Source organism: Plasmodium chabaudi (genome assembly GCF_900002335.3).
Source record: "Plasmodium chabaudi chabaudi strain AS genome assembly, chromosome: 8".
Taxonomy (NCBI): Eukaryota; Apicomplexa; class Aconoidasida; order Haemosporida; family Plasmodiidae; genus Plasmodium; species Plasmodium chabaudi.
Window position 1 is genome coordinate 113,354 of NC_030108.2, and position 24,951 is coordinate 138,304.

Consider the following 24,951-nt stretch of genomic DNA (forward strand, 5'->3'; position numbering starts at 1 on the left):
TATTTTATAATTCATAACGTCGTATAATAATTATACTAATATAATTTGTTCCTCATATTTTGTTAACATTTTTAAGTTATCTGTCAAAAATAATATATATATAAGCATAAAGAAAAAATTAGCATATTAAATATGCACGGTACTGTAAAAATAAAACCCACAATTATAATATCTATACCTATGACAATAAATTATCTCAAAAAATTGTATCAATATTAACAAACTATATTTAGTATGGACATACAATGCAACCTCGTTATTCAGTCATTCATTTTATTGGCATTCGTTTGAAATGCATTAAATAAAAAGTTTTTATTTTTCAAAGTGTTTAATTTGAGTTTTCATATTTTTAAAATCTTAAAATTGTAAATTATAACATCGTAATGAAATGATTTTAATAATCGATGAACAAATAAATGCACAGATGCAAAGATTCAAAATAAAAAACAAATATATAATATGTATATATGAAAAATAGACAAAAAAGCCATATTCAGGAAAAAATGTTAAATCAATGAATTTTATTTTTGATTTTAACGATTTTCCCCTCCTTTTTTAGTATACCATCATTTGGGTTACAATTTCAAATAATTAATTACTAAAAATCAATTCATAAAAGTTTCAAAATTTAAGAAAAAGTACTTTCTTCATATTTAATATGTATTAAAGAATTTGTTTTAGTATTGATTCCAATGGATCTTTTTTAATAATATTATAAAGCTCAAATATGTATAAGTATATTTTTGGTCGATTATCAACATGAATAAAATGATACATAGTAATTAGCTTATTTAAAAATATATAATGAAAATGTTTGTTGTTTTTAAAACAATTTTTATGTATCATTTGTAATACACATAATATGATTTTTCTGTATATGAAATAATTGGAATATTGTGGAATTTTATTATACGTTTCTTTTAATAATTTTGTATGAATTTGAGTATAGAATGTTTCAATTGTTCTACCTCTATCATGCATGTTTTTTTCTTGTCCTTCATGTGCCTCATGTTTGAATTGCTCAATATCAAAATCGGTACTAGCTTTTTTCACTTTTTTGGAATTAAATGAATTAAAATAATTGATGATTATACAAATGTTTTCAAAAAATAAAATAAATTCATTCACAATTAAACTTATATCATTATCCATAAAGGATTTTTCTACAATTACTTTTGTTGATATTGAATTTTGAAATATATTATCATTTGATATTGCTGTGTCATATAAATTAGTACAAATATTAAAAACCATATTAAATAAAAGATAAATATATTTAATAAACTTTTTACATATTTTTACATAATTGGTAATAGTTTTTTTCAAGTATATATTTTTTTTTCCAATATGTTTCTTCTTTCCACTAATAAAAATAAACAGATTATAATATTCTGCATGATATAAATTAAAAAATATGTAATATAAACTTCTATTCAAATTTCTTATAATTTTTAGGATCTCTGAAAATATATTTAAATTCGAATTCTTCAAACTGATATCTTTTTTATTTATTAAAAAAGCCCCTCGAACTTTTAGTGATAAGCATCTATGAAAATTATTATACCAAAAATTCCATATCTCAAATTTTTTATTATTATTTTCATTTTTTTTATATATTAAATTATATCCATTTTTTAGTATAAACTTTTCGATTTTTTCTCTTTCTTCTTTTAATAAACAATTTGCAAAAATGTACGAATAATCTACACTAGGGTAAACCAAATTAGACACTATATTATTGGTCAATAATGATAAGTATAACAATATATCTGATGTTTTTCCATAACTTTCTTTAAACACATATCCTATCATATGCCAATTTTTAATTATGTTATCTAAATATTTCAGCATAGGTAAATCGTTGCTACTCATATATCCATTGTTATATATATCACTCTCATCATCAGTGATACTGCGACTAGTACTAACAATCTCACTACTACTACTGTCATTGTCACTATATACTTTCTCATCTTTGTTGGAGTTGCTCAAATTGGGATCTTCAATATCTCTTTCATTGTTCTCATGGCAGCTGTTTTCAATTTTTTCCTCATTATAATTATTTTCCTTGTCATCTTTCATTTCGCCATAATTTTTCTCTTCAAGAATTTGCATATCATTTTCAATAAAATTCAATCGATTTATTAAAAAAAGTGGCATAGATAATTTGACGGTTCTTTTTTTAAAATTTTTTATATTATTATAAATAAAATTAGCATATATTTTTTCATTTTTATTCGTTAAATCATAAAAGTTTAAAATTGGAAAATTAAAAGAGGAAGGATACTTGAATGAATTTTCTTCTTGAAAAAGCTTGCTATGCATTAATGAATTGATCCATAAAAAAATATTGTTTTTGGTAACTAATTTTATAGCGAAATTATTTTTAATATAATAGGAAACATCAGTAATATTCATACTAGTATTATCATTATTTTGATATTCATCTTCTTCATTATCATCCCAATTTTTATTATCGTCTATTACATGTGGATTTATGTTGCTATTATTTTTATTTTCATCATAATATATGCTATCTTCTAATTGATCCTTCTGATTTCCATTACATGGTTCAGTACAATGAATATCGTCATGTTTCATATAAACTACACTGATTACATTAGTTGATGTAATAAGCAATATTAGAAAATTTTTTAACAATTTATAATTTAAATAATTATTAAAAAACATGGACATATAAATTTCAAAAATTTGTTTTTTATTTAAAATATTGTAAATGCATTTTACTGCATTTTTGTGACTTTCTTCAATATGCTGCAATTTATCTAAAATTTGGCCACTCTCATTTTCTTCTTCATCATTCATTTGGCTCTCTTCTTCATCGTTCATTTGACTCTCTTCTTCCTCATTGTTATCATCTTCTTCATTTTCAAAATCATGAATCATCCTATTACCAATATTAGAAGTCATATAAAAACTTTTGTCAACATAATTATTATTTTTATTTTCTGTATAATCTTCCCTTCTATTATTATTTGCATCGTCATCTTCATAATTGTTATCTCTTTCGTTATAATATTCATCGTTATTTTCATTATGAAAGTTTTGATTCTGGGATTCGTCCCCATCCCCTTCCTCTGCATCTTTGCATTGATTTTCACCTACTTCTATATCATACCCTATTGAATACAATGACTGAACCGAGATAATGAAAAAATTTATCAGTTTTTGTGATGTTATATTTTCATTTATAAGCATTTTGTCTAAATAAGCATAAAAAAAATAAACTGAAAACGTGTTACTTATAATTAAATGTCTCAATGGTCCTTGAATATTTGGTTGAGTGTACAATTCATTTAATAAATATATGGAATAAGATGATATACAAGGATTTATATAATACGAATTCTGATCTACTGAATATTTTAATTTTTTCATGAAAAAGTATAGATAAAATAATTCTTTAAATGGAATTACATAAGCTTTTCTCGTTTGTCCGATCGTAAGACTAATATTTTCATTCTGATTGTTATTTATATTTATACGTGAAACACTATTCCCCATCAAATCGTCATGTGTATCATCATTTTCATTCGTATTATTATGCTTTTTACTTCTGAACAAATTTATTTTTTTTTTTATTTTGTAAAGAAAAAATGAGTTTTCTATAAGTTGATAAAAAATAGATAACCCTTTTAAACTTATAATTCTAACAATAATATCATTACTACTTAAACAGCATATTAATATTTTCAATGCGCTTATAGAAAAATTTTTAATCCATTTTCCAAAAAAATCTATATCGTCTAAAAGATATTGATTTAATAATCTTTTATAATTTCTTTTATAATGATTTTTTCCAACTTTTTTTCCATATAATAAATCATTATTATTGTCAACTATACAATATGAGTTTATTTTGCTAATTATGTTGTTTTTTTTTCTTTGTTTTTTTTTATCTTTAGTATCATTTTTTTGATCGCTATCCATATTGATATCACCGTTTTCGTCATCATTCTTTTCCACCTTATCCACTTCATTTGTAGTATTTTCACTAGTATCATCGAAATATTCTTGACCATTTATAAAAGTATCAAAATTGTTATATATATTATTATCATAAGGGCTATTTAAAAATATAGTTGTTCGAATAGTTTTACCATAGTATATCATATTTTTTATATGTGTTTTCTCATAGTTATTGAATAAACTAAAAATTCGATTTGAGTAGTGTATCTTATGAACCTTCTTAAATTTTATACAAAATTTACAATTCATACTATATTTTTCACCTTTTTTTAAATGATTAAAATGCTCTTTTTCCTCATCATAAGATACTAATTTTGTGCTTTTTATAAATAAACCGTTGTTATTTTTTGCGTCTATTGGTTCATCCTTATTATTGTAAGAATTTTCAACGTTTTCGTCTTCATTTAATTGTGCATTTTTACTATAACTATAATAAGAAGTGTTATTGTACCCTTTATTTTCTTCCCTTTCATTATTGTCATAATCAATATAAAAATGAATATCTGGATATTTCTTTATATAGTTTTTAATTTTTCTGTTAATTTCTTGCATATATAATAGATCATAATTTAAAAAAACATTATCATAATTATTTGTCGTATATAAAATCCTAAGATGGTAGAAGAAAACCCTTAATTTTTCTGACATTAAGATAAAACAAAAAATTAATTTACTAACTATTAAGCAAAGCAAAATTAAATAATCATATACATTGTCTTTTAATTTATCATTATATGATAAAAAATTAACTTCTTTTTTAATGTAATCATTTTGACATATTATAGAATACAAATTTTTAATAGCTAAATCTTTTAAATAATTTTCCATTTTCCCCAGTTCAATTTCATTATCCCCATCATTTTTATCATCATTCATATTTTCTTCATAGTTATTCTCATTGTTGTCATTATAGTTATCATCTTCATAGCTTCCTAAATTATTGGATGTATCGATTTTATTTATATTATTTTGCAAGTCGTCATAATCATAATTTTGTTCATCTTTTGATTCATTAATATTATAATTTTCATTCGAAGATTGGTTTTTCATATTTTTATAAAATGTAAAATATGTTTCATTATTTCCTAATTCGTTACGTATATTTTCATTCATGAAAAAAAAACTACACGTTTTATATAACATATTGGAGTTCATATTTAGCCAATTATAGTTGTTATCATTATCTAAATTAAAATCTTTAAATTTTAAAACTTCATCCATTAGCTTATTGTCAAGCATATTTTTAGTATTAATTGATTTTAAAACATAAGATAAATCTACAAAAAATATATTTCTTATACATATGTCTACACGCCCTAACGTGTAACTATACAATTTTTTAAGTTCATTAAATATATTTTTATTTAACCCTTTTAAATGTATATTTTGATTTTCTGTTTTATTTTTACATAAACTATACCATTCTTCATAAAATATTTTTATTATCTTTAAAATATAAATTAAAATCTTTTCATCGTTTTTTTGTTTCTTCTTTTTGTATTCATCTATTTGGAATAAAATTGTTTTTTCTATACCCTCATCTTTAAAAAATGTTTCAATCATATTTAATAAATCCAAATCTCTTAATTTCATATATTTAAATAGTAAGAAATATATGCTAAATAATATATAATTCATATTTCCTTTGTGTTTTACTATACTATTCATATCGCGATCACACAAAATATATATGTATTCTTTCATAATATTTGTGTAATACAAATATTTTGTATTGTCCCCTTTAAAAATATTCGAAATATTAACTAATAAAGAATTAAAATGCTTATCTATCACACTTTCAATATGAAATTTGTTCTTATTTTTATTAATCAAGTTTAATAATAACACAAGCATGATATGGAAATCGTTTCCCTTGCCTTTTGAATCCCCATCACCAAACTTGTTGAATCTTGTATTTTGTTCATTATTTATATCGTCAGATTTATATGATCCGTCAATTTTCTTAAACTGCTTGAGATATTTTATATACGTAAAAAAAACGACTCTATTATACGATTTAAAAATATGTTTATTCTTCTTAACATCATTTTCAAAAAAATATTCGTAAAAATAAAGAAAAACGAGTTTACATATTCTTCGTATTATATTTTTATCATATTTATTGAACATAGTTGCTCGATTTTCCATTTTCAATAAATCCCCCAGAAAATATAATATAGACATGGCTATAAAAAGACAATTCTTATTTCTCATCCTTTTTGTATTTAATAAAAGGAAGTCAATTTTGTTTTTATTGATTACATTTTTATATGAATATATAATTTTATTTAAACATATTTCTCCAAATTCGTTTGTAAATGTATTTTTTTTCAGTTTAAAAACTTTTTTATAAGTAGTTTTTTCCAAAATGCTAATATGTGTTTTATCGAAAAATTCACACTCATTATAATTTTTCATAAAATATAAAATAAACATAATAATATAATTTTCATTATTCATGTTTACATTTTCTTCGTCTTTTAATGTTTCAATTCCAAAATGTGTCATATAATTATAAATTATACAACTCTTTATTTCTCTTTCTATATCTTTATAATTTAAAAAATATATTTTATCATTTTGTATTTTTTTACTAATTAAATTATTTTTATCAACACCCATATCATTATTCTTGCCGTTGTTGTCCAAATTGTTCGATAAACTAAAGATTGTAATGTTCTTAATTAAATCATAATTTAATAATAAGTCAGTATATGAATAAATTTTGTTAAGATACAAATTCCACAATTTTTTTGCTGCAATTTTAGTAGTTGCATTTATTCCTTTATTTATTATGATATTATTAATTAGTAGTAATGCATTATTAATAATATTTTCACTAATATTCTTCAAATTACTTTGTATAATATTTTTATTGGTCATATAATAAAAAAAAAATGAAAAAGCTTCCTCTATAATAAATTGATTGGGGGCATCTTCAATGATATTTTTTACTTTATCACCAGAATAGGGATTCATAATTAGTTTGTTTATAAGGCATTCCTTTGTTTGCAATTTGTTTAATATATAAAAAACCATGTTGCATATTTTTTTTTTAAAAAGCACGTTTTTTTCGCTTATATCATGCCTTATTATTGCATTAATTAAAAATGTTAAATTGTCAGCTAGCACATTTATATGCTTTTCCCTTTTTAATTTACAGAAATATAAATTTTTATCTATATAACATAAATTAAGGTAAATAAAACTTTCATATACATCTCTATTTATTTTCTCCACATTCTCCAATATGCTCAATAAATTTTTAAACGATCCATTTTTGAAAATATTCAAAAAATATATAAACGTTTTTATATTCAACTTGTTAACTTTTTCAATAAATTGATTAGAATGAAAATTATCTTTATTTAAATTTTTACGATTCATAATCATATTTTCTACTTCTATATATTCCCAATTTCTTTTCATTAATGAGCTAAATCTTGTATTTATATTCATACAAATATTAAGATATATCTTTAATATAGAATTTATCTTTTTTATTAAATATATAACAATATCTATATTTATATTATCTACTTCACTATTTTTTATATATATATAATTCATATAATAATAATTAATTAAAATGTTTGATATATTACACATCTTATAAAAAATTACTTCTTCATCCATTTCATTTTCGTTTTCTTCAGTATATTTTAGGGCGCATGTAAATATATTTTGTTCGTTTAAATAAGCTTTTAACATATTTTTGCATTTACTCAAAACTTTTCCTAATTGTTTGCTATTATCACAGTCTATGCTATTTCCATTTTTCTTTTTTAATAATTCCTCTTTATTATTCATTAAATATTGTTCATTATTTTTTGCTTCTAAATTCATCTTCATTGTGCATATTTTTTCAATTTGTGATTTATATTTAGTTGTATCATCGTTTTTATTTAATTTTATTTCTTTTAAAAATAATTTTACACTTTTTTGAAATTTCAAAAAAGTCTGAAACGTATCATTGTATTCTTCAATTTCTTTTTTATAAGGAAGGTGCATATTTTCATTCTCATCGTTTTTATTTTTTTCTATAAAATTATCTTCTCCTACCAAATCGTTGTTGTTTGGTTGGTTACAACTTTCTTGTGAAGTATTATTCTTATTAGGATTTGAATTTGTTAAATCATTTATTCTCGTTTTAGTAATAGTAAAAAAGAGTTCGCTCAAACATTTTTGATTTTTTATTTTATTTTTTAATTTTAAATATATGTATGGATTAAACAAAATAATATATTTAATAAAATTTACATAATTTTTATACAATTGTACAATGTCATTGGGAGTATATTCACATAGGCCGATATTATTCTTATTATTTTGTGTTTCCTTTTTTGAATTATTATCATTAAAAACCTTTAACATACTTATAGAACTAAATATAGATTTGATGTTATTTGTAAAAAAATAATCAACAATTAAATCAAAAGCAGATGCATTTTCACAATTTGTTATTCTCCGCTTTTTGACGGCATAGTTTATTGTATTTTCTTCTGTCACATTTCCGTAATAAGTTTGCAACGCTATTATTTTTGTATTAAACAAATTAAAAATTCTAAAAAATACTGAACTAACAATAATAAATTCTCGTGAATTATTTATACTTCTTAAAAAGTTTAGAAATAGAAGTAAAACATCCAAGTGTTCGTCATCAAAATATTTTGTTTTTTTTAAAATTTTGTACAAAATAATTTCCATAAAATTATAATATTTTTCATAAATACTATAATTTTTACTGTTGTTTTTTATTTCCTCATCTTTTTCCATTATGACTTTATTTTTATAATATAAAAAAATGTGGAATAAAGAGCTAAATAAATTGTAACTTTCAATGGTGAAATAATGCTTTTCTATAAATATCTTTAAAAATATTTTATAAATATTATCATTAATTTTTGAAAATGATGTAAAATCATTTATTTCAATAATTTTTCTTTTGTTGTATAATTCATGTATTAGCTTTTTCTTCAAGTCACATTCATCAAATAAATTTATAAAACTCCTTAAAAATGCAAAATGAAATATACTTAAATTTCCATTATTTATATATATATTATTTATAAAATAACATAAATTTAACACATTTTCCTTTTCGTTTTTCTTTTTATTTATTTTATGCGCTGGTATCATATGATTTTTATCCTCTATGTTGAAAACATAATTATCCGAATCGCTACCACTTGAATATTCCTCTTCAAATTTTGTTTTTTTCTGGTCATTGATATTATTTTTTTCATCGGTTTCTACATTATTAATATTGTTTGGCAATAACATATTTATATATCCAATGTCTAATATATAATATGACCCAATTATGTTATACAGCATTATTGATAAATCGAGCTTTATGCTTTTGAGTAAATTTTCGTTATTTATTCCTCTCTGAATGTTTATATAAGATTGAAGAGATAAAACAAACAAGGAAATACATTTATATATTTCAAATATATAATATAAATAGGATATTATCATATAATCAAAATGTTGAGATCGCCTTTTTCTAAAACTTAATAAATATTTTGTAATCCCCTTAGGTATAAAAAAAAATAATAACTCTTCTAATCTGTTTTTATATTTTACTTCATTTTCGTCACTATAAATATTATAATTTTGTTCTTTCATATTTTGAATTAAAATATCTTCATTATTTATTAATTCATTGCTATTATATATATTTATCTTTTTGTTCTTATACAATTCAACAACAATTTTTAAATTTACAACTTCTTTACATAACTCTAAAAAATTTGTCTTATGAATAATTTCATCTTTAATTCTTATATATATATATTTATACTGATATTTCTGATGGAAATTTTTATCAGTTTCATTTTCAAAATCTATGTTATTATTTTCATTTTTTTCCCCCTGTTTTGGTTGTTTTCTTTTTAATTGGCTTGTTTCATATATTGTTGGTTCTTCTTCAATATTATCGCCTTCTATGTTCACTTTTCTTTTCTTGCTTTTATTACTTGGCAGCAAATTGTGTTCCTCGTCGTTGTTTATCTCATCATATTCATTCCCTGTTTTCTCATAATTAAACGAGGATATGTTCCTGCCGACGTTTATATCAGTCATATCACACTCGAGTACCCCGTTAAACAATTTATCAAATTCTACACCTTCATGGTTTTTTATACACATGCCATAATTTGACTTTTTTTTATAGATAAAGAATATTTTATTTAATTCGATATATAAATTAAGAAATATAAATGTATACGTATTCTCAGAAATTAATGTTTTATATAATCTGGTACCAGCATAAAACATATTAATCAAATGCTGATGTTTTTCTAATGTTTTTACAATTACATAATGATTAAGAAAACATTTTATATCCAAATCATCTAAAAATGCAAAAAATTTATCATTCATTATTTTTCTATTATTATGAGACGCTTCGATTTTAAGACTATTATTATTTGGTGATGTATTACGTTTCAATATGTTGACATTTTCGTTTTCTTTCAAATTAGGGCTAATAACCCATAATTGATGCATTTCTGTGGAAAAACTTTTTACATACAATTCTATAGTTTTAAATATCATACAAATCCGACGAATTTCCTTTTTATCAGTTAATAATAAAAAGTTATTATTTATTTGTTCAAAATTATTGCTTTTAACATTTTTAGCAAAATTTATTATAGCATCATTATAATCATTATCTGCTTGTATATATTGTTTTCGATTAAAGTTTATAACTAAAATGTAACTATTTTTTGATTTTTCAATATTTTCTTCCATTATTTCATCAAAATTATTGTCTAATTGATTATCCGTTTCTCTATATGACTCTTTTGACAATTTTAAAAGAAATATAACTTTATCATTAAACTTGTTTTTTTTATAAATGTGAGAAAATTCATTATGCTTCAAAACTTCATTTAAAATAAAAGTAACATTTTCTTTCATCTCGATCTGAATGGTGTTTAAGAAAATGGTTTGTAATTTCATTATAAATAGAAAAATTTGAATATATTTATAATTCTCACCTTTTTTTAGTATTTCATATGTACATAACAAAATATAATGTTTCACCACATCAGTACTATTTCTATATATTTCGTATATCTCATTACATAATTTTTCAACATTTTTATATAAATAATGACCTTTTGCACTAAATATATAGCAATATAAAAAATAAATTAATATAGTTACTCTCATTATTTCAAAGTCTGATCCCTTTTCAGTTAAATTACGAATACTATCATTATTTTTTCCTTTATTTTTCTTTAACTTTTTTTTAATTTTTTTAATTCTCTTCTCTACATTTATTATTTCTTCTTTATAAATTTTGCTTTCTCCATTTTTTTTTCTTATTAATAATTCACCATAAAAATCACAATTTTCCACTATATTAACATTTTTATTCGTTTGGTGTTTCAAATTTTTTAGTGCTATATGTTTATATAAAAAAACTAATTCTTTTTCAAAACAATAATTGCATATCAATATTTCATCTTTATTCCCGATATTAATTGACACTTTTTTTTTCTTTTTTCTATCACCCTCATCAGTTTTATTATTTACAACACTTGATTCATCATTTTTTTCTTTTATATTTATTATATCGCTTCTGTTGTATAATCCATTTTTGTTATCCATGCCATTTTCATTATCTGTATTTTCTTCTTCAATGCTATCAAGTGTGTTGTCAATATTTTTTATATTTGAAAATTTTTCCAAATTTTCTCTTACTTTAATCAAGCTTGACACCAAATAGGATCTTAAAAAAACTTCACTAAATCTTTTATGATATAATAAAAAATAAAAAATACAATTTAATGCATATATTGCATTATAGGAAATATTAGCTAATGCAATAGCTTCAACAAACTTCAAATTATCACGCAATAATGTTCCAATCATTGAAAATTCACGAGATTCTTCAAATATACCATTTTTTATATATTCTTCTATACTTCCATCCTTTTCAGAAAATTTAGATACTTTTATTTTTCCATTATCGAATTCATTTTTATCCTTCATATATATGTTACCTCCCCCAAACAATTTTCGAAACACCCAATTCAATGTATAAAAAATTATTTCAATAAACTCTAAATCAATATCTTGTATTATTTTTGAAGATTTCACATTGTCGAGTTCACGACACAATAAAAAATATATTACACGAAAGTAATTATTTTCTATCAACAACCTAACATAATTATTATATTCATCGTCTGATATAGAGCCATTATTTATTATAAATAAACATAATGTTCTTATTCCTTTGACTATGCTTTTATCTTTATTATTATTTATTAGGGAACATATTTCTATCACCTCATCCTTTGCATTCTTCATTTTATTAAATTTTACTTTTTGTTTCAACCCCTTCCTAATTGCTCACACAAATCTATATACAATACCAATTCGTATATATTATTTTCAATCTCATAATTGCATGGTATTATAACCAAATCATATAATTTAAAACAATTCAAATAGCTATTTTGGGGTCCTTGAATTAGTTTACATACATTGTATATAGATAGATACACTAAACAAATATAATGCAAATATATATACAAACTGATAATGCGTAATAAATGCAAGTGACAGCAAATCTATAACGATATAAAAATGAATTACAAACTTATATATAATTTTATTGAACAAATGAAAAAAAATATATAATTTATAAATCAACAACAAAATATTCTCAAATATTTCAGGGTTTCATCGGTATTACAAACAAAGATTCTTTTTTTATTTCCTCAAGGAGTTTTCTTTGTTTCTTTTATAAACCACAAAATTACTTCAAATTTTATAAATACATATGTATGTATACGTATATCTATGAAATCATGAATTTTTTATAGGATATTAATTAATACCTTTGCTAGCATATAATAAAACAAATGCCATAATTATGCAAAATACCCACTATATAAAATAGAGTATTTCAAAAAAAATTCAAAATATATACAAACATATAAAAATATAATTCAAAATTAAAAGAATGTATATATTTATTTCCATATTTAATTAATTTATTTATTAATAAATTTTATATAAGTATGGTTATACATTTTTTGTTTTCATGTCTCCACTTATATTTGCATACAATTGTATATATTATGCATATTATATATAAATACATACCGAATAAATTATTCTTTGTTTGCATAATTTTTTCCACTTATTTATATCTACAAAATTCCCATAAATATCCAGCTATTAATTGTTATCAATCATTTTAAAATAAATATTTTTTCTCAGAAAAAAAAAATTACTGATGTTAAAAAATTTGTAAAATAGTTATTATAAAAATGGATTCAAATACATGTAGATCGAAAAATATTTTGCAATATAGAAAGCTTAATAGTTAAGTGGAAATAATATATATATTAATAATAATGCTATATATTTTTTTTATTGTTTTATTTTTTTAAATTATAAAGAAAAAATTTAATTTTTTGTCCCACGAAATAGCCATTATAAAGTTTCTCTTATAAGTTTTATGTCGTGTATTTTAAAAATATATGCCTATTGCCAAGGCATAAACAAATGTATATACAATACGTATTTTACAACTTAAACTAAATACGGATATATTATGGATGATATGTTCAAAGGATGTATAACACATAGTATAATTAAAAAATAAAAAAGTGAAAAATAAAATACATACACAAAACTAGAACAAAACACCATATCACTTACACCAGAAAATGTTTCTCCGTGTATATACTCACAAAAAGCATTAATTATTACAAAATTAAGAATATTTATTTGTATAATTTTCACATAAAAAATTTATAACCCTATAAACAAGGTGTAATTTTGAATTAGGATATAAATATTCTGAATTATTGAAAATGAAACCTTTTGTAAAACTCATAAAATATATAGACAAATTGTTAAAAAAAGTTTGAATTAAATCAAATTGGTGAGAAAATCCATTACTGTTCGAATTTTCATAAATATTTATTTGGCTTGATATACTACTATTTTCAATTAAAAAACTTCGTACTAATTTGCTCATAAAACTAGCATTTGCTATATATAGTTCAAAATTGTTTAAAGACTGTGGTTTAATACTTAAATAATTTAATATGGCATTGTCATAAAATAATATTTTTTTTTTTTTATTTCTTTTTTCGTCGAACAATATCTTGTCTACATTATTCTCATCATCAGAAAAAAGTGAGCACGAGATACTTTCGTCATCTTTACAGTCATCATTATTGTCATCTTTATTTTTTTTTTCATTTTCTTTTTTATTTGTGTGTATATTGGGAATGTTTTTACAGAATAACTCGTTAAAATTGTTTAGTATAATATTCTTGTTTAAACTCAGTTCAAAAAATGTAAAGACGTCCTTCATAAATAAAGGGATTGTAAAATATTTTGAAACTAATTCTTGATCATCCGAAATAAAAGAATTATTTTCGCTTTTTTTGTTAAAGGAATTATTGTTATAATAGGAATTATCAATAATATCTTGAGTACATGCATATTTTTCAATATCTTTATCATTTAAATTGCATATATCATAAGTTTTTATAAATAAATCATCTTTTTCATTTTTGGAAAAAAAGGATAATATATCTTTATATTTATCCCTTAATTTTGTTCTTCCTTCATTATTTTTTATTAAATAAAATATTCCTAATTTTTTTAAAAAAAACATATCATTTTCTAAAAATTTTTCATATGTTAAGTTTTCCTCCTTTAGTAATTTATTCTTATGTTTAAAAAAGCTATTTCTCATTTTGGTTCTTATTAATTCTTCTTCAATAATGTAAAATATTTTGGAGTTAATATCATTTTCATGACACTCTTCATTCAATTCTTTAGTTTTTATTAAATCTCCATCGTTATTTTTTTGATTACTATTGGTATTATCATCATTTACTAACTTTTTGTTGATATTATCACTCGTACAACTTCGACCATTTTGCTTATTCAAGGCATTATCATTGAAGTAACTATATATTTCTTCTTCACCATTTTCATCCTTGTATCTTTGTGCCAAGCCCGGTTCTTTCTCAGATAGAAAATTAGTAACACCGTCAACTAAATAATTAGCAACATCAAAATTGTACATAAATTTGCTTATAAAAAAAGAGCTATTATTATTTTTAAAAGAAAATAATGTAAATGATGTAATTAATATGTAGAGATATTCTTTATTAACTTGATTAGCATCACACATTTGCAATAAGTTATCTAATATTTGTTGTTTTTCATTAAATTGGCTATATATATATGATAAATATATACACTCTTTTATCAAAAAAATTGTTTGAAAATATTCAGTTAATTTCTGATAGTTAAACTTTAGTATTAATAGTTTTTTATTATTTTTACATGATTCTTCAACATAGTAAAAGTTTTGAAAATTCTCTTTAAATGTAAAATTATATTCAAATGTATGAAACAATATTTTATTTCTAATAATGTTTAATTTTCTATACGACTCATTAAATTTTAGTCGAACATAACCTTGAATAAGAATAGGACAATCTTTTATTAGCTCATCAATATTTATTTCATTTTCTAATTTCTCTTTAACTATTAATTTACACAAATAATAAACAAAATCAGATATACACATTATAATACTAAAAGGCATATCTAAATATAATATTTTGTGCTTTTCATCATCCTTTACAACTTTTTTTTTAACTGCGTCATTATTTTCATTGCTATAACCATTCCCAGTTTCATATTTGTTTTTTTCGTTATTTAAATAGTTGCCTAATTTTGTCCTACTTATATTGTAATCGTATTTTTCTATTCTCGAAATATCATACTCGACATTTTTGCTCTCATTCATAATTTTTCTAAAATTATCACTTAATGTATAATAGCTGTAATAATTTTCCTTATATACTGTTAGTATAGCTTCTTCAAGTAATGTAACAAAAGACAACTTAATATAAGAACCTAAATTGTCATAATTAACACTATTTTTCTCATTTTTTGTTTGCTTATTATTTTTTCTTTTCACACTTATATATATTTTTTTTAATAAAATTTTTAATATTGAAATTGTGTAAATCCATAAGGACGTGTCTTGGTGAAATAGTTTTAAATTTTTGAAAATATTCAAAAAAATGAATTTTATTTCTTCTTTTTTGAGTTTTTTAAAATTTATTATGCTTTTAATAAACATATATTTTTCATATGTGCTCAAAGTATAAAAATTATTGCTAATGTTGCAAAATATATGATTATATGAGCTATTAAATACACTATATATAGAAAAATAATTAAATATACTTATTCTACATTCATATAACAGTTGAATTTTTCTGATAACCTCTTCGTAAATTTTATAGAAGCTTTTTATGTTTTCCATATTTACATCCTTTTCAATATTACATATTATTATATCTAAAATGATGTAGAGAATTGTTATAAATTTACAAATAAAAGAATATATGTTTAAAATTATATTTTTTATTTGAACATCAAATTTTATATAATTTATTAACTTCATTGTATTTAAAAATATATTTAAATTATCATATAATTCATCACTAAAAAAGTTTAAGTAAAACATCTTGTTTTCAGTTTTATTATTTGTCATGTTCAATTTGATATCTTCATATTTTTTTTTGTTTTTTTTTAAAATGTGTAACTCTTCTATATCTATAATTTTACAAATTTGAAGAAATTTTCTTAAATAACTTTCAATACACACTAAGTTAGAAAAAAGATAATACAACATATTATTTTTATCTAAATTTTCAATTTTAATTAATGAACAATCTAATTCTTCATAATACTTATGACAAAACAAATACACAAATATAAGAATTGTGTTATTATCACTAATTATTATATCATTATTTAATTTGTGATTATTATTATTGTATATAAATAAATTATTATATCTTTCTGGTGTTTCTCTATCCATTATACCTTCATTTTCCATCCCTTTATTTACATGATTAGTTTTATTATCTTCAGAAGATGAAGAATGGTCACTATCAGCAAATATCTTATTCGTTGCATTAATACTTTTTTTTATTTCAAAACGCTTTTTTATAAATTTATTTATAAATAAAATTGTCATATTAGAACAATCAAAAGAATCAAAACAGTCAGATATCATACATTCCCCTAAACTTTTTAACCCTATTAAATTAAAATAAGAAAGAAAACTTATATTTTTATCTTCAAGCTCATCAAAATATTTTTCAATAACCATATTTACTCTATTTGACAAAATTTTCATTATTTCTTTTATATTATCATATTTTATTTCACTAGTATTTTCCCTTATACTATTAGCCACATTTTCCGCTACTTCATTTTTACCATCATCCGTCTCGTACGAAAAATATCCAAAATATTTTTTTAAATAAAAGTTTATAAATCGATAAAATGAGCACATACCATATACAACATATTTTGAGTTATACTGAATATTTAATCTTACACTGTTTATTATAATTTTGATGTTTTCTATAATATCATAAATATTTATTATATTTTTTATATATAAATACATCATAATATTTGTAATGGTAATTATAACATTATTTATATTTTCATTAGAATAATTTATTATAATGTTGTATATATGCTTTATAAGTTCATCAAATTTTGTGTTATTATAGTGCTTATATAAATAAAAACATAAATTGTTTATCGAAATAAAAAAATAAAGATCATCAAAAGTTTTCAAGCTTTCTTCATTTTTATCGAAATTATTTTTTTCTTCCTTTTCATGATCTATATTTAGACTGGATTGGCATTCACCATGATTTTTGTTGTGATGTGTGTGGCTATTATTTCCGTTTTTATCAGTCCCATCATCATTTGCTACCACACCTGAAGTAATATTCACATTGTTACTCCAACTTTTGAAGTTTAACACATATTCTAAATTTTCAATGTGGATATTTAAAATTGTAATAATATCATCAGTGCTTAAATTTGTATAATGACAACATGAGCTTAAACAAAATAAAATTGTATTTTTAATGTATCGATTTTCGTCTCCCTTTTCTTTTGATACCGCCTTATATATTCCAATCAAATATTTGCAAATTTGGGGAACTTCTGAAATGTTTGTGTGTATATAATTTAAACATAACAATGATATAATCATTTCATTTTTTACAACCTTCAATTTTGTGTCATTTTCTTTCATATACATATCAATTTTTTGTAAAAAAAAATCTACAACATCATTTATATAACTATTATACTTACATAATATGCATAATAGTGGATAAAATACATATATATTTAAATTTTCATCATTTATAATTTTTTTTGTTTCTTCATATATTTTATTACAGATAATTTCATGAGATACATTTTGTTTTACTTTTTTGTTTGTTACAGTGTGTTCCTCCTTCTCTTTTTTTGTAGATTTAATTTCAGATCCTTTATTTGAAGTGCTTTCTTTATGTGGTTTAGATATATCACTATCATTTCTATATGTGTTAGTCGTTTCGTTATTTTTTTTTCGACTTAACAAATTTGTTTCTTCATTTGTTTTATCATCAATGGATATAATAAACTCTTCCTGATTTTTTATTCTACTTTTTAACTTTTCAAAAAAACATTCAATTATATAAAAAAATAGATTAATATAATGGTCATTGAAAAAGTACAAATTTTTAAAGATTCCAATTATTTCATCAATATTATTAAATTTTTCTGTAAATAATAACTTAACATAATAGTTAAAATTTGAGTTTGAATCGCTTTTAATATTTTTATTAATCAGTTTATATAAAACTCTTATCAGGTGGTTATTATTTGTTTTGTTGTTATTTTTTAAATTGTATAATGAAATATTATTAATTTCATCTTTAAGTATAACTTTTTGTAGTTTTTCATAAATGTTTATTTTTTTGCACTTTAAGAATGACTCATGTACAAAACATTTATCAAAATAAAGGCTCATTAAATTACTATTCTCTGAGGATTTAAAATAATATGTCATGTTATTATTTTCCAAGTTACTATCATTATGTTCCACACCAAATTCAGTTCTCATGCTAGTATCATTTTCTAAATTGAAGCTAACACCATCTTTTGCATTTTCAGCTTCGATATATTCATTATTTTTATAATATATTGGATAGATTGAAGATACAAGGTTAATAAGTTCTTCTGATATTTTTTCATTATTTAAATTTATTAACTTAGAGAAATCTTTAAAAATATATTTAATTTTTGTGTGATATAAAATATCATATTCTTCATTACACATATTTTTTTTTTTATAAACTAAATAATTTATATAATATCTTGTAAATATAATAACAGAACAAAGTATATTCGTATTACACACATTAAAATCGCTATAATCATTATTTTTTAAAAAGTTTTTTTTTAATAAATTATAAATAATTTCAAATTCTACATACTTTTTTAATGATAAAGCAACTAAAACTAATATACTTATTTTTATTATATTATTCTGTATTTTATTGTATATATTGTTCAATTTAACCTTGTTTTTATATTTACGAAAATATGTGCTTATTAATTTTATAATAATATCTATATAGTTACTGACATTATAAAACCTGCTAAGTTTTAGTAAGATCAACAAATTTTTCAAATCGAAAAGAACATCTAAATCTTGTTTAACACAATCCAGTATGTCATTTTCAGTATTATTTTCTATATATTCATTTTTACTAACCTTATTGAAATTATTTCCTTTTTCCACACTTTCTTTACTGCTTTCAACGGGACTATTCAAAATGTTTTCGATATATTTGAAATATTTGCTCATTATGTTTTCGTTACTATCAATTAATTTATCATAACAATATAAATAGTGTAGTTTATTAAAATCGTCTTCGTAATTCATATTTTTTTCATTACAAATGTTGTTATCCTCCAAAGTTGATGATGCTGTTTGATTCTCAATCTCATTTGCATTCTTATTTAATAATATACATACACAGTTGTAAATAATTGGAATATTGCTATCACTACATCCTACTTTTGAAAGTGTATGCAAAATTAAACTTCTGATTACAAAGATACGATAAAAATATCTTTGGTTATGATATAACACATTTTGATATTTTTTTATTTTAAAATTTGTATTATCTATATAACAATTATCATAGGACAAATTATAAATAAATAATAATGCTGGTAGAAATTTTATCAATTCGGATGAATTTATTAAACAATAATACGAAATAAATTTAAAAACATAAATTAAATTATATTCAAATAATGATAATATTAATGCATTTATATATATATAACTGCATTTAGATATATACTCGATTTTCAAATTTTCAAATGTATTAATACATAATTTTGTATTCAACTTTAGCAAAATATCCAGTTCATTTCTTACCCTTTCAATATTTATACAACAAAATGTGTATTTCACATTTTTGCATAAGTTAAAAAAACGAATCAAATATATTAAGTCAATATGATTAAACATTTCATATATATAAAATAATATATTATTTAAGCACAATATATTTAATATATCTTCTTCATAAAAATTATCGACATCTTTAGTCAAATATTTTATTTCATTTCTTATATTATTTATTATACTTAGATTACTGCTATGCATATTTACACCACCTTCACATCGATAATTATCATCTACATTATTCCTACAAAATTTTATATCTTTATCTCTTTTTATTAAATACTTAAGAAAAAAACGATTATAATTTTTAAGGTATAACATCCATTTTTCTTTCAATTTTAATGATAAACTCATTATTTTATAATTCATGCTATTTTGATCTTCCATATATTTTTTGTTCAAATTATATTCAAGAGTTATATGAATTATCAAAAACAATAAAATAGGCGATATGTTAAATTCAAAAATGTTTATTTCATCGGAATAGCTATCCTCTATATCTTCTTCTCCACTGTTTAATCCAATAATATTTTTTTCAAATATTTTGTGACCTTTCGTATAAATATTATCATTTCTGGCATTACTATTATTCCTTACTTCATGATATTCTTCGGTAAATCCCAAATTTTTGTAATAAATTTTTAGTAAAATATCTATGCATTTTAAAATATAAACAACGGTCTCATTATTATTAATATTCAAGTTGCTAAATACTAATAACAAAATGAAGATTATTGTTTTTATAATGTGATAAACTTTATTTTGCATAAAATACATTGATTTTTTTAACAAATGAAAAAAATTTTTAATAAGTTTATCTACACATCCGTTAATATAACTTATATCATATATTTTTAATGCGAAAATTAGTATAAATAAAATTATATGTTTCCTTTTGATTTCTATATATTTTAATATATCATCATTTTTTACGTAATTTTTGTTGTTCCTATTTATTTCTTTACTATTTATAGTATATTCGGAAGGCTTATCACTGTTTTTTATTGTTGACGTATTACAATTAGGGCATGCCTTTGTAATGTTATTATCATTTTCAATATTGTCATATGAATTAGTATCTAATTCGTCATTATTATAACAAAGATCTTCCTTCTTTTCTTCGATATTACTTTTTCCATCAGCTTCTTCTAAACTGTTGTGGTTACACACATCCATACATATATTTGTGTGTTGATTTTCTTCGTCCCTTTCGTTAACATCAATCATGGTTAAGCACAAATTTTCCTCATCGTCAATAATTAACCTTTCCGAAATCATGTTCATACATAATTCCATATTATATGTATTGTACACATTTCTCAAATTTATTAAACATAGCATAATAATATAATTATACACGGTGCTATTTTTGGGATTGATTTCATTACATAAATCGTTACTCAAAAAAATATTATAAATAGTTCCTATTTCAAATTCGTCTACATAGCTTATTAAATGCTTTAATATTATAAAAAGTTTATTACAGACCTTATTAATTTTTTTTATTTTTAATGTTTCAATATTTTTTAAAAAAATATAAAATATATTTTTAACAAAACTTTTATCAATAGTGATTAATATTTTGAATAACTCTAAATAATTGATAGGCTCATTGCTACCGACATTATTTTTCCCTTCCTCTAGTTTCCTTTGTTCTTTTGAATAGGTCAGATAACTTTTTTGCATTTCATTTCTGGAATAATATATATTATCACTGGTTTTACTTTGATTTTTTGGAATTCTTTTTGTTTTACTTTTTCCATTTTCTTCATCCTCGTCACTATAAATATTGCTTTCTTGATCAATGTTGTTAATAAAAATTTTATAAATAGTTTCTATTAAAATGTTTATAATATCATTATTACGAATTAAATGATAGGTATTATTTTTCTTTAATTGAAAATCGACATATACTCTATCTATTAAATAATTTATATCTACACATTTCTCAAGTACACTATTACAAATATATTCAAATAATATTTTCTTAGCATTTAAAAACTCACGATTATAATTACATATATTTTTCGATTTTAACGAAAAATAATATATATCATCTTCATTAACCTTTTCTACATTTTTGTTTTTAACATTTATTTTAAATTGTTTCGCAACTTTTGATTTATTTTTCTTTGTTATATTTAAATTTATTTCCTTATTTGTTTTTAACAAGTTATAATCAAAAAGAAAATTTTCATTATTGCAATAATTACTATCATCTAAAAATATATCAATAAGTTCTATAACTATGTTATTGTCTTTTTTAATATTATTCTTATGAAATACATTTAAATTTTCAATCAAAATGTTTTCATTTTGGAAATACTTAACATTCTCAATAACCTTTGCATATTTCCGTTTCTCTTGATCATTCATTTTCACCTCGTTTTATCATTTACTTATCATTAATTTATGGTTTGTCGTGATGGCACTATGGCTAGTAGTTATTAAAAGTATTATATAACACCTTTATTGTGTTTTCACTTTATTTATTTATTTTTTTGATCCTTCAGGGTTATTACATACATATTTATATATATATTCGTGTGTTTTCCGTGGGTACCATATTTTTTTCCACAATACTATTATATATAGCATCCACCTCTTACTTGTTTACTTAAAATCTGATTAAAGAAATATCCCTTAGTAAATGATAAGCGATATTTTTTCTCTTTTTAATTAATAACAAATTTCTTCAAAATGTTAAATTTTCGTATATGTTCTATATTTTATCAGTTATAAAATATTTAAGCATATTAAATTGAAAAAAAATATATAATATCCTATTGTTTCGTTTTTTTAAAGCCCAATATGCTTATTTAATATTACAAGATTTCATCCTTCATATTTTTCAAATAATCCAACTATATGCATTGTTAAATGATATTTATTTTGTCATACATATAGTCACTTTTCTTTGTACATATATATAATATATTTTTTTTTGTTTAAGAAAAATCTTTAATTTTTTATACCACGTTTATTTCAATGCAAACGATTCTGTATTTTCCGGGTAAAGCAATTCCAAGAATAAATTTTCTCATTTTATATTATTATGTGAATTACTTATTTCTATTATTTTATTATATAATATATACTAATCAAATCTTTTATTATTTACATATATATGTGAAAACTGAATAATATAAACCAAAATATTAAATATAGAGGGAAGAATGCACCCCAAATTATCTACATTAAGAAAAAAACTATATTATATATAACCCAAATCATATAAAACATGTTTTTTTCGAATTAAACTATGACAAAATAGTAACTAATACATTTCTTTGGGGCTATAGAATAAGTTTACACATATATCATTGAATATTTTTATATTGCCCTTCTAATAATGCTTATTTTATTGATAGCTTTCCGCTTTTATCCGTTCATGAATACCAAATAAAATATGCAGTTTAATAAACAAAACAAGTTAAAAAAAGAGTATATATCATGAACAGGCAAAACGTTGTTAATTTATTATTATATGACAATTTTATTGTTTTCCCCAAAGTACAAATAGCGTCTTAAAAAATATATATTGAAGCTAGATCATATATTTTAAGACACAAGCAACTGCAATAAAGTGATTAATTTCCGAATGTATTATCACGTTTAATATAAAAATAGCACGATATTTTTATGTCTTGGGATGAACATTTTCATTATAGTAACTTGGCAATAGATATTCTTTTAATGAAAATGATAATTCACACATAGTTATAGAAAAATATATTGTGTGTGCGTTAGTTGAATATATTTATATGCCATTAAAAAAATATATATAATATTTCATTTTACCTTATATTATTTATAACGAATATAAAATTTAGCTGATATAATTTAATTAAAAAAATAGTGAAACTACGACACTACACATGTTCATCATAAATTATCAACAGCATAATTTTAATGGTTATTTTATCGTAATTGATAAAAATATATAAATTTAAGAAAATTATATAAAACAGGTTTGTTCAGTAAGGATATATTTTCCAATTTTTTACAATGTATATTGTCCTAAAATAATGCTATTAAAAAATTATCAGATTATTTTTCTTATTTATGTAAAAAATATATATTATAATAAATGTGCTTTACCGGTGTGCGTATTTTTCTCAGACAGTGTATTTTGTTTTTTGGTTTTTTTAAAATGACAATTCTTAAAGTATTAAAACATTTCTTACGATAGAAAACGTAAATTTCTTTTGATACATTTATAATATAAATGGTTATGATAGAAATATGAGATATAAAACAAAAAAAAATATATAAAAAAATAAAACGATATCATATGGTTTAATACCAAAATTATTACATACAAAATATAGCATGTGGAACACAGTAAATTATATATTTCTTCTCGCACACATAAAAAAATAATAAATAAAAAATAAAATGAATGTTTATTTCTTTAATAAATAGAATATTCCCCTTTTCATTTTAATTCCCATGTAACTATTGTGTCTTTTTAGAAAAAATATATATGTTCAACCTTAATTATTAAAAAAATATATGTATTTTTTGTATGTAAATGTATGCACGAATTAGACAAATATAAATACGCGTATTTATAAAAAATATTGTATTTTTGTTAGACTATTATA

The 24,951-nt window shown here is 21.2% G+C and overlaps 2 protein-coding genes across 2 annotated transcripts; both read right to left on the bottom strand.

Moving 5' to 3' along the window:
- Nucleotides 1-663: 663 nt before the first annotated feature.
- On the bottom strand, nucleotides 664-12,318 carry PCHAS_0801900 (conserved Plasmodium protein, unknown function; the record flags this gene model as incomplete). Its single annotated transcript, XM_733243.2, has 1 exon — nucleotides 664-12,318. One exon carries the CDS (start codon nucleotides 12,316-12,318, stop codon nucleotides 664-666), a length of 11,655 nt encoding a protein of 3,884 aa, XP_738336.2.
- Nucleotides 12,319-13,735: 1,417 nt separating this feature from the next.
- PCHAS_0802000 (conserved Plasmodium protein, unknown function) lies at nucleotides 13,736-22,720 on the bottom strand (the record flags this gene model as incomplete). Its single annotated transcript, XM_732103.2, has 1 exon — nucleotides 13,736-22,720. The coding sequence occupies one exon, from the start codon at nucleotides 22,718-22,720 to the stop codon at nucleotides 13,736-13,738; it is 8,985 nt and encodes a 2,994-aa protein (XP_737196.2).
- Between the last annotated feature and the right edge of the window lie 2,231 nt (nucleotides 22,721-24,951).